The sequence below is a fragment of the Ictalurus punctatus genome, chromosome 3 (genome assembly GCF_001660625.3).
Source record: "Ictalurus punctatus breed USDA103 chromosome 3, Coco_2.0, whole genome shotgun sequence".
NCBI classification, from domain to species: domain Eukaryota; kingdom Metazoa; phylum Chordata; class Actinopteri; order Siluriformes; family Ictaluridae; genus Ictalurus; species Ictalurus punctatus.
In genome coordinates, this window is record NC_030418.2 from 26052812 (window position 1) to 26065654 (window position 12843).

The 12843-nt window shown below is 39.9% G+C and overlaps 1 protein-coding gene across 10 annotated transcripts in view; it reads left to right on the forward strand.

The window, feature by feature from the left end:
- ndst2a (N-deacetylase/N-sulfotransferase (heparan glucosaminyl) 2a) overlaps window positions 1–12843 on the forward strand; it is a 139192-nt gene that overhangs the window by 116012 nt on the left and 10337 nt on the right. For all 10 annotated transcript variants that reach the window (XM_017463574.3, XM_017463569.3, XM_017463568.3 and 7 more), the window contains 5 exons: window positions 5783–5870; window positions 5976–6130; window positions 9044–9229; window positions 11858–11986; window positions 12199–12381. In XM_017463574.3, coding sequence (XP_017319063.1) covers window positions 5783–5870; window positions 5976–6130; window positions 9044–9229; window positions 11858–11986; window positions 12199–12381 — 741 coding nt within the window. The remainder of the gene's footprint in view (window positions 1–5782; window positions 5871–5975; window positions 6131–9043; window positions 9230–11857; window positions 11987–12198; window positions 12382–12843) is intronic.

Here is a 12843-nt window from a genome sequence, read left to right on the forward strand (position 1 = left end):
TATGCTTCTTACAGGCTGTCAGTCAGTATGTGCATTAGCTGTGGCTTCTTTGGGAACTGTTTTCGTTGACGGACCAAAAATAAACATGATATTTGGCCGTATTGTGTCTGAAATGAGTCACTCGATGCTAATTTCTCGTTTACAGAACCATTGTATAAATGTAACATCACGCTCACAATGGTGCTGTTGTATTGAATATCAGAACGATGTGTCTCATGATAGTCAGTATAACAGCACTCTTGCTCATGCGATATTGCTTCAATCTACATCAGTGGTAGAACAGCAGGCCAAGCTGCTGATGGCACTAAGCAGCGAGGTGTGACTGGGTGAGAAGGGCCACACAGCAAACATTTGCAGTAATTACACTTGTTAAAGCATGCCCTAGGGACAGTACGCTAATTTTGGATAAGGTCCTTATTAACGCACTATTTATTGCCGTCTCTGCCTGATTACAGATAAGTTAATATATTTGTGTCCTGCTTCACCTCTAGTAATTCCCTAGCCCTCGCGGTAAGAAAACAGAGACGTGTTCGAATCATTTACAGAAATGTAAGCTATAATGGTTTTTATTTTTACATTTATTTTTAAACCTCGAAGGGCTAGATGGCTTTTAACAGTCTAACATGGAGAAGCACTTAAACTTGCCTGCTTTTATGTCTGTTATGCTAAGAGAGACATTGCCTGAAGGTTCCCCTCTCAGACAGGTGATTACACGTTAATGCCTTTTAATGAGAAATAATAGGATAATTAATTAGGCATTTGCAATGGCAGTATACTTGTCATTTAGAATGTAATAAAGGTAGTATGGAGAAGGAACAGAGAGAGGAAGTTGTTGCTTCAGCGAAAAGGGCTGGCTGCCAACTTGTGTATGTACCCTTATATCCCCTCTGAGCGTGATGAAAGCTTTCTTGAGTCAATCAGCCAGTTAATTATCCCAATGTCAATTAAGTTTGACTAATTTGGCACCACCGTTTTTCATACACAATGGATGATGCAAAGTTCCCGAGTTATTACGCTGGCTATAGGGTGTTCATTGATGTTGAGGCCGTCCAATTTATAGAGCTCGCTCTGATGAAAATGTCAGATCAATACAGTTGGTGATCAGAGCTGTTACATCCGGCTGAGGAAGGTAAGCGTTAGAATAACGCACTGGATTCACTTTCACAATTTCTCACAAATTTAGAAATGGTAGGGGTGTAATTTTGCCGAAGGAGTTATGTGCACCGTGGACTAGGTCTGGAGGAGGTCTGGAAGCTGCATGAAATATTGTTCCTGCTAATTATATGGAGGTCTGGAGATTTTGCTTTGAAATGAGACATCGCTTGAGAAACACAGTGGTGTAGAGCACAGAGAATGTTTACCTGGAGTTGAACTAATATTAGTTACATTAATATAACAAACCCAAGTGTAGGACTACATGTTGCAAGTAAGTGGGGAGTACAAAGGTGCTTTCACACTGATTTAGTCTGTTTACTGATCAGAGCAAAATTGGTTATTTTGGTTCGTGGTTTAGAAACAACAGTGCTGGAAAAAGGTAAACAAACCTTTTGCCTTTGTGTGTAGAAATCACAAATATCACCTGAGAACTGAGAAGATAGCGTTAAATAATCCCTTACATAATTTTATATATATATATATATATATATATATATATATATATATATATATATATATATATATATATATTTGAATACTTTTGTGCATCACATCCATTGTTTATCTTTTCTTTTGGTTTGTCTGTCCAGATATCTAGAATGGCATTTCTGCAGTGCTACATCTCAGTCATTTCATCTCACGGCTGAGTTTAGCAGCTTACATATACCACAAAAAAAAAAAAAAAAAAAAGCTGCCTGCAATCCAAAATACATGGTGTATTGGATTCACTTCTTGCTGTTGGATTGATTCATGGTCAAATCACTCTCTCACTGCAGCAGAACTTTTCAAGAGTGGAACCAAACTGAGATCAGACTGCAACCAGACTATGCGAAAGCACGCTAACAGACAACCTTGTGAAATGCTTGTGAGTGTTTCTCATACCTGAAGGAGTCGTGTGTGTATATAAAATCCGACTTGAACGGCTTAAGGTTAACGATTGTGATCTTTTGTAGCCGCACGACGTGACTACAGTGTTTGGTGCAGGGGTAAAAAGTGTGAAGCTCTGTTTGTTTAGTTGCTTGGTTCTGTGATGCAGGCATGAGGCTGGTCCTTTGTGTATTTCTGAGGGACTAAATGATGACGGTAAGATTAAGTGTGCTGTAAGCTGGAATCTAGCAAGTACCTCTGCTTATGCTTAATGAGGTTGAATTGCACATAGTCTCATGTTAATATATTAAAAGAATAGTAGAATATGATGCATATAAAACCTGCTGTATAGAGAAAAGGACTTGACCTTTATGTTCTGCATGTGTGTATATGGAGCTTGGTTATTTACGATCCTGCTCTAGAGAATAATTACTGTGCATTAAAGAGGTGAAAGGGTTAAAAGAAAACGGTGTTACACCTGTTGTTGGGTTTCATGCTCCATTTCATTAAACTTCGCTGAAGGGAAAAGAGCAGTGTGTGCCCTGCCACCTGCTCTCCGCTGAAGGAGTGGGCTGTAATCGGTGCTCGAGCAATGGAGCAGCATAGCATCCACAAACAAGCCTGTCTAATGGAGGCCTAATCGCGTCTGTTCTGACTGCGTGCTGTTTCAGCAGTAAAGCTGATTTCCACCCACTCGCACATATTTCACACCACACATGGCCCACATGCTGGCTTCTGAGGTCAAACTTTCTTTCCTAAACAAAAGTGCTTAATTCATTGTCTTATTTCACAGTGGTGGTTTCTTCCGTCCGGACAGGATAGTTACGCGAGTGCAGTGGTTAAAAAAAATATAAAGCGTATCGGTGTAAAGTGCACTTAAACTGTTGAACTCGAGTGTGGTCTTGCCAAGTCGAAATTACAGCCTCTCGCAAGACGAAACGTCTTGGCAGGACAAATGCAGTTTAGACTTGAAGAAAGCAGCAATTCACAGCTATACTTTTTTTGTTTTGGTTTTTTTTGGCAAAAAAAAATGTCATGCTTGCATGGGGCAGGACTGAATTGTTTTCAGCAGAGCATCGAACACAATTAAAATCTTTAACGTTCCAGTTTGTGGTCATCTAGGGCCAGCTACTCAAGTCTGAATCCCAAGTCAAAAGTTAGTCTGAAGTCTGTGTGAAAACGGTAAAGGATTTTTCTCGCCTTTTTCTCCTCGGATGTCCTGCTCATGGCATTGACTAAGTGAGAGGAGCTCATGCCTTTTGTAAATGGACAGTCATTGTGGTTGTGGGCCTGCACAGCTGTGGCTGAAATGACCACTACAATTATTTATACCACAGTTAAAACCAAAATTATTGCACATTGTCATGTTGTCAAAATAAATCATCAAGCCTATATGCCTTCAAATGCATAAATCTTTAACTCTGAGGGAGTCTGATTTTTATTTTTATTGTTTGTATTACTGAAGTGACCATTCAAATGCTAAATTCAAACACGGTTATGCTATATATAACACGAGCAACAATGCAGTCAAAACACATGAATGTTAAGTCATGTACCAAAGACAATTAAAAATCACTTCTAATGCTAATTTAGCCAAGATCACCAATATGAGTCATTTGTGTTTAAGTGAGCAAGGTCAGGGTTAAAATACAATTAATTCTGCAGTCCTAGAAGACAGTATCATGTATTGTGTCAAAGAGTACAAGCTTCAGAAGGACCAATCAATTTTTGTTCGTTCCTATAACACACAAGGATCCCACATGATGACGATGATGACTTGTGTCTGTGGAGACCGATCAAGTTGCTATGGTGATAGTGGACGGGCGCTGACCCCTGGCCTTGTGTTTACAGCTTCTATTTTATTTTCCCTTCATGCCGTTTTCATCTTAACTCTACACAGCTAGTGCCAACTTCCTCCTCCCCCTGTTTACTCATTAAGAGGGCTTTTTTTTAAATAAATAAAATCTTACAGATTGTCTAAGGCACTTAATCATGTCTGATATGAGCTGTATGCTGCTGCTAATGCTTTAGTCATTTAAAACGATTGCAGCCCATTTAATTTCAGCTGAAGTTGAGTTTACGATTCATTGCGTTGTTCAATGAAATGCCTTCTAAGCTCTAAAGTCTTAACGATCTGCCGCACCAGTTTGCAAACTTTTATTAAAAGTGTAGGTGTCTGTGCCAAAGTCAAATGTACTTTTTAAAACGGACAGATTCAGAGGAGTAATGGCTCTCACAGCCCCACCCAGTGCTTGCTGATTTTGCTTAGCGCGACGATTGCCACACAAATTGGAGGATTATACAGACACACTGAGCAAACACTTGAGGCAGAGCAAACAGACATGCTCAAGGACACTGTGGCTCTTAAATCATTGTGCAACAGAGGCTCTTATCCTGTCACGCAGTCGCATCTCTCGCTCTCAGCATGGCCTGATTTGCGATGCCATCGCAGCTATCTCTGTGCGTGTTTGAGCTTTGTATCGGAGCTTGTAGCTATCTCTCCACGCCGTATCATTTGTGCCAGCTTAATGCTGTTCTTTGCTTATCCTCTCGCTATCACTTTTCAGATTTGAGAACCTTGAAGGCGAGATTGTTTTGTGTTGTCACTGTGCAGCTGTGGTTTAAAGGGTATTCTTCTGCTTTAGGGCATCATTAGATTGATGAAAGACACTCACTTTCTTGAGTGTGTGTGTGTGTGTGCGCCTTTTGACCAGCTGCCTGTGAATAGAGCACAAGCGAATGCAAATCCATATTAGACGTCTGTAGATTTTCAGAACACGTTGAAATGATCTTTGTAACAGACACCGTCTCAACTCCACATTGCCATCTATTGGTCACGTTTATTAATAGCTTATAGTTTTAAAGGATGCACTAACTTTTTACTGTGTCTGAATGGTATCATCAGGAGAGAGAGAGAGATTCGCTAGCCAGGGTTCCAAGAATATTATGTCTCTGGAATATTTGTTTAATTCATTGTTTGATTGTTATTATTGGTATGTTTTTTCCTCATTAGCTTATAGACAGAGTATTCTGCAGCCGTTGTTGTTTTCTTTCATCTATCAACCAGAGGGGAAAAAACTCTGCTCCTTTTATTTTCTTTGAAACACAAGTATTTGTATTTTTGAACGTAAAACACGCCACTCTAGTCTGGTGAAGGGAAAAAAAAGTATTGACACCACCATATTTTTATCAGAACGAATTTATTACTTGGATAAAATAAATGAATCATAATCTTTAATGTTAGTGTTTATATTAATGCAATTAACTGGCTCACTAGCTCATCGTACATGCAGATTAAATTGATTTAACTGTTCTCATTTAGCCTAGTTAATGTTGGTAGACGGTACATTTTAACGTTTTTCTTGCTAACTTGCATAAAATATGGCTTTGCATATCCGTTTTTTAAAAATTATCATTAAAGGAAATTAGGAGAACAGGCGATTACGAGTATGCACAGTCTTGTAAACACACCACTGTTTCTTTTGTATTTGAGCGTGATAATTGTACAGTTTCTAGGCAACCAAAACGTGAGACCGGACACGTTTGAGCATAGCTGATGGATTTATAATTTACTGACTGTAGTTTCACATTTTCATTCAATTAACCACTGAATGAATTACTGAGATGACCTTTTGAAACATGTAAGAGCTATGTCGCACTGCTGTTCTTTATGTACTGGGTGCGAATGTGCGTATTGAGAAAACATTGACCGCTTCAGAACTGCCCGTGCGTGCTTTTTCTCCTTTTTTTTTTTTTTTAGGCTCTCCTGAACACACAAACCAAACTACGAACGCTAGTCCCAAACTTTACCTTCAACCTCGGCTTCTCCGGAAAGTTCTACCATGCAGGTAATCTTTAAAGGCAGTGAGACTTTCATTTCACAAACCATATTCAGCCAGTCTTCTGATGCCGAGTCTCGACACTAATCTGCGTGCATGTGTGTGTGTTTCTAGGGACTGAAGAGGAGGATGAAGGCGATGACATGTTGATGCAGCACAAGGAGGAGTTCTGGTGGTTTCCTCACATGTGGAGTCACATGCAGCCGCACCTCTTTCACAACGTCAGCGTGTTGTCCGAGCAGATGAGGCTCAACAAACTCTTTGCACAGGTCAGTCATAGGACAGCAGCAGAACACTGATTAATAAAGGCCAGAGAGAATGACTATGGACGTGGATCTGCTGTCAGAGTTGCACCAATATGACAGATGAAGTCAGGTGGTCTGATCAGTAGGTTCTGTACTGTATTGGTCAGGGGTGGATTTTTTTTGGTGCCCTAATACTTAGACTCAGATTAGTTCTGTCTAAAAGACTGATGATTCTCTCATCAGAACTTACCGAGTGACTGACCGATACCGCGGGACGTGCTGTAATAGAGAAATCAGTAATGGGGTGTTGTGATGATTTGTTACCACCCAATAACAGCATACAGCAATGTTTTATTCCTCTTACACAAAAGAAATTTGCCAACACGGACATTGTTATTATTTATTAAAGAATCAACATCCCAAGTTGTTGGTTGCTGTTGTCACTTCCATTATAACAAAGATACAACTTGTTACAGAGAAAACACAAAACTCAGCATCCTCCATCCTGTAGAATTTTCTGTGGCAGCAAAAAAACTTCACCACTGACTGTTAAAAACACTGACGTTTTAAATAAACATCTGTTCAAGGAAAACTTCACTATATCAGTGGTCATATAGCTTCTTAGTTAAATAACATATTTTACAATCCATCTATTATTAGACCTTTTTTTTATGTGATGCGTCTACCATAGAAGTCCATGAGAGAATTAATTAACCAGTCAGATTTGAGAATTCAACAGCGCTACGGTATAAATTGCCCTAATCACTTCACGTCCGGATTATTGTAATGCCCTATTTATTGGCTCAAACAAAAAAATAATAATAATAATTTCAAGATTACAGTATGTTCAAAATTCAGCTGCAAGGGTTCTCACCTCCACCAGGTGCTCTGTTCAGAACACTCCTCTTCTGCATGATCTCCACTGGCTACCTGTGGCATCACATCTTCAATTTAAGATACTGCGTCTAATATTCAAAGGATTTAATGGTCTTCCCTTCCCTACTTGTCTGACTTACTTCATCCATACTGCTCTACACGACCCCTTAGATCATCAGAACTTGGCCTTTGTCCATTCCTAGATTTCGGTCGTTTTGTGTTGCTGCTCTGAAACTGTGGGACTCACTACCTCTTGCTCTCCGTAACATCACCTCTCCGCCTAGTTTCACGACCCAGCTAAAGACACATCTGTTTGAATTGTATTTTCAATGACTTTATTATTTATTTATTTTTATCTTTTTCATTTGTGTTGTATGTATATTATGTATCTTATATATACTATGTAAAGCGACTTTGAGCTTTGGAAAGGCCGCTATATAAATAAAACTCTTTCTTCTTCTATAAATTTGATTTACGGTCACTAGTGCGCACAAATGAGAGACTACTTTAATTCTGTAGGTATTGATAGTTGTAATTCAGCAAAGCAAGTTAGTGCAAAGTATGCAGCGAACACTTAAACACTGAACAGAGTGTATTCGGGAAATAATAAGGCTCTTTTTGTGTTTGGTCAAATGGCTCATTATGTCTCGTTTTTTTGTCCCCTTCTGATCTGTTTATTGATGACTCGTTTAAATAGCACCAACAAAGAACAAGAGGAATTATCCAGCACGTGAGAGCACGACACCCCGATTAATTGTTCATGTGCAGCGAGTACAACTGAACCCTCTGAATTAGTCAAATGCGTCTATTAACTATTTCATCTAAATTAGAGCTATGTGTTTGCTGCCATTTTGTCATTTTAAACAAAGGGAGCAAATATTCTGCTATTTTTCAGAAACATTACATCAGAACAACAGTAAAAAGCAATTTAATTCAAAAGTGTTCACAGGTTTAAAATATAGAAATAAATCCTGTTTCAGATATTGTTTTCCTTGATTGCCTTCAGCCTACAATATTGCACATGGGATTTGCATTTCTACTTTTTATTTCTGTTTATTCTGGCTTGCAGACAGGACGGTGAGACTCTCCTGTTGAAATGAAAGCCACCTTGGTGTAATGGTGCTTGTCGGAGTGGGATACGGCTCACAGGCAGACAGTGCAGGAGTGTGCTGTGAATACAAACCAGGCCACCCCTCCAGTCCATAATCCTCCTGTCACATCCCGGCCTTACACTAGACACTGACACGCTCTCTCTCCACTGCGCTGGTTACCTGAAGACGGCTAAGCTCCTTCAGGGCTTAATGGTCCTGCAAACGGGTCTCCTTAGCAAGGGCGTCGACTAGGACACACTCGCTCTCACTGTCCTCAGACAGGGTCAAACGCAGACAGAAAGAGAGAGTGAAAAAATATTCAACTGGTATTGAATCTCACATGGCATTAAGTAGTCAAATCAAATTTTGTCCGAGTTTGTTACCACCGTGTTAGTCACCGCTGTGTAGTAAATTTCTTCATCCTGTCGGGACTGATTTATTTCTTGAAAGGATCAGCTCTGTCTGGGCAGCTCTGCCTGTTATATCACACCCTCCTTGATACTGCCATTTCATGATTGAAGAAATGAACACAAAATCAAGCAAACTCCGCAATGTTCGGAGGAGTTTGCGGTTTTTCAAAATTACAAAATTTGGGCCATGACAAGTCATGTGATGTCATCACGACGCACATTCAGCCAAAGTTCTCTTCGATTCACGTGTGTTGAACATGAGTACAGCTAAAAGCACATTTACCAACAAACATCACTGTGAAAGACTGCGCAAAACAGTCTCATGCAATTGCAATTCCGCCAGTTCAAGTAGTTTTCCGTAAAAAAAAAAAGAAAAAACCCACAAAAAAACTCCAAGTTGCATCAGAATTTTTGAGAAAAGTCACAGCAAAATCAAACATTTTTGTCCACAACAATTAAAAATAACCTCCTGTTAAAAATCTCCTGTTATATGCAGCAGCAAACCTCATAATAAATACACCAAACCCATGCAACGTTTTCTTTTTGTTCACCTTATTTAGGAGCATGGGATCCCCACTGATATGGGCTATGCCGTGTCACCACACCACTCCGGGGTTTACCCTGTACACAGCCAACTCTACGAGGCCTGGAAGAACATTTGGGGGATTCAGGTGACAAGCACGGAGGAGTATCCCCACCTGAGACCAGCCCGCCATCGTAGAGGGTTCATACACAACGATATACAGGTGGGAGTCCGGCTTCATCCCTGTGAACATCTCAAAAAACCTGACATACTGCATCTAATATTTTACCTAGATCTCTTGATAATGATTACGTAATTATAAATATTTTTAAAAAAGGTGTTAACAAACTCTCCATGTTTTTTCCATTTGCTGAATGCTTGCACAGTGAACCAAATTGAGGAGTTGTCCGATTTATTAATCATCAGCTGCAGCCAGTTTAGTAAGCAGTAAATCTAGAGCAGAAATGAACCAACAACAAAAAAAGCATAGAAAAAGCACCACCTGGTCTGTTTTTATAGGATGGAGTACTTGCAGTAGTTTCTACCACCAGGCATGAGAGAGACATACACTTTGTCAGAAATCTCTCTCTCACTCAATCGTTTAATATTTACTATTTAGGGGGCAAGTATGTCTAACAAATCAACCCTGTAACCACAATAATACAGAAATATCGGAAGTGCCTATCTGTATTGAATGCATGATAAACATGAATGACGTTGGTTGCGGTAGTGGTCATTAAACATTTACAGAGTTGGCCGCTACAGTGTTCATCCTGATAAGTTATTTCGATGCATTGTGGTATTTGATGCAGAAGTGAATGCAGAAAGAAATCAGTTGTACACAGGATTTTACAATGCACTGTTAGAAATAATATAGTGAACTATTCAAATATCATTTCAGTTCGGACCACACTGAAAGGTTTGCCCCAAATACTTGCACTACAGTGAGGGAAAATAGTATTTGATCCCCTGCTGATTTTGTACGTTTGCCCACTGACAAAGAAATGATCATTCTATAATTTTAATGGTAGATTTATTTGAGCAGTGAGAGACAGAATAACAAGAAAATCCAGAAAAACGCATCTCAAAAATGTTATAAATTGATTTGCATTTTAATGAGGGAAATAAGTATTTGACCCCTCTGGAAAAACCATGACTTGGTACTTGGTGGCAAAACCCTTGTTGGCAATCACTGAGGTCAGACGTTTGTTGTAGTTGGCCACCAGGTTTGCACACATCTCAGGAGGGATTTCTCTAAGTCATTAAGGTTTCGAGGCTGACGTTTGGCAACTCGAACTTTCAGCTCCCTCCACAGATTTTCTATGGGATTAAGGTCTGGAGACTGGCTAGGCCACTTCAGGACCTTAATGTGCTGCTTCTTGAGCCACTCCTTTGTTGCCTTGGCCGTGTGTTTTGGGTCATTGTCATGCTGGAATACCCATCCACGACCCATTTTCAATGCCCTGGCTGAAGGAAGGAGGTTCTCACCCAAGATTTGACGGTACATGGCCCCGTCCATCGTCCCTTTGATGCGGTGAAGTTGTCCTGTCCCCTTAGCAGAAAAACACCCCCAAAGCATAATGTTTCCACCTCCATGTTTGACGGTGAGGATGGTGTTCTTGGGGTCATAGGCAGCATTCCTCCTCCTCCAAACACGGCGAGTTGAGTTGATGGCAAAGAGCTCCATTTTGGTCTCATCTGACCACAACACTTTCACCCAGTTGTCCTCTGAATCATTCAGATGTTCATTGGCAAACTTCAGACGGGCATGTATATGTGCTTTCTTGAGCAGGGGGACCTTGCGGGCGCTGCAGGATTTCAGTCCTTCACGGCGTAGTGTGTTACCAATTGTTTTCTTGGTGAATATGGTCCCAGCTCCCTTGAGATCATTGACAAGATCCTCCCGTGTAGTTCTGGGCTGATTCCTCACTGTTCCCATGATCATTGCAACTCCACGAGGTGAGATCTTGCATGGAGCCCCAGGCCGAGGGAGATTGACAGTTCTTTTGTGTTTCTTCCATTTGCGAATAATCGCACCAACTGTTGTCCCCTTCTCACCAAGCTGCTTGGCAATGGTCTTGTAGCCCATTCCAGACTTGTGTAGGTCTACACTCTTGTCCCTGACATCCTTGGAGAGCTCTTTGGTCTTGGCCATGGTGGAGAGTTTGGAATCTGATTGATTGCTTCTGTGGACAGGTGTCTTTTATACAGGCAACAAGCTGAGATTAGGAGCACTCCCTTTAAGAGTGTGCTCCTAATCTCAGCTCGTTACCTGTATAAAAGACACCTGGGAGCCAGAAATCTTTCGGATTGAGAGGGGGTCAAATACTTATTTCCTCCATTAAAATGCAAATCAATTTAAAACATTTTTGGCATGCGTTTTTCTGGATTTTCTTGTTGTTATTCTGTCTCTCACTGCTCAAATAAATCTACCATTAAAATTATAGAATGATCATTTCTTTGTCAGTGGGCAAACGTACAAAATTAGCAGGGGATCAAATACTTTTTTCCCTCACTGTATATAGTGAATAGGGAAGAAGTGTCGACTCTGAGAGTTCAATTTTAGGAATGGAGTTACAGTTAAAGGAAATAAAATATTTGTGTATTTATAGGTAAGTGTGATAGATGGTTGAGGCCTAACCAAACTTTTAAGAAATATATTATATATTTTTTAATTATATATCTTACTGATTTTATACCCTTTAGCAAGACTACTAGACTGCTCGCTGGATTTTGTAATATTTCTGTTCTGCTCGCTCTCTTTTTGTGTGTGATCATTAGAGTTAGAGATGCTCATCAATTAAAGAATCTTCTCACTAATGAGAGGAGGTTTCACTTTGTTTCTCTGCAGGTGCTGCCCAGGCAGACTTGTGGTCTCTTCACACACACTATCTTTTATAATGAGTACCCTGGAGGCTCTCGTGAACTGGACAAAAGCATCCGTGGAGGAGAGCTCTTCCTCACCGTTCTTCTCAACCCAGTGAGTGGTGTGTGTGTGTGCGTGTGTGTGTGTGTGTGTGTGTGCGTATACTCTGCATGTCCTTTAAACACACTAATGAGTACTACTACTATTAGTTTCCCTGCTGCTTCTGAGTCTGTGTTATCTAGGAGATGTTGCTCAAAGTTTGTACAAGTTTTATTTGACCTTTTTTTAATTTTTTTTTTTCTTTTCTTTTTTCCATCCCCCCACAGATCAGCATCTTTATGACTCACCTGTCTAACTATGGGAATGACCGCTTGGGCCTGTACACCTTTGAGTCTCTAGTAAAGTTTGTTCAGTGCTGGACCAACTTACGACTTCAGACTCTGCCCCCTCTGGAGCTGGCAGAAAAGTACTTCCAAATCTTTCCAGAGGAGAGGGACCCACTGTGGCAGGTGAGCCAGGCACACATTATTATTATTATTATTATTATTATTATTATTATTAATTATTAATGCATGTTCCTGTTCTATTAGATGATTTGTGAAAAAGAGGAGGTTTTTTTTATCCATTTTGACATCTGTGAATGCTGTAGACTACAGCTCTGGGGTCTTATTCACAAAGGATCTTAGCTTACCACTACAAGTTTTCCTGTGTGGTATGAGGTTCATAACTCAAAAGTTTTTCTTTAAAAAACATATTAACAAAACTGCTGAGAGGAACTTTTACTAAGGAGTTCCTAAATTATGAGGCTACAGACTTTGCAGTAAACAAAATCCCAATGGATAGGGTTATAAAATAAAATGAAAGTGTTGCTGAATTCTTACATTTCTCAGAAATGTTAGTTTAATTAGAATATGGATTATACAGTCTGTGTTGCAGAATATATTGTAGTGCATTTTAATTTTCTTTATTAT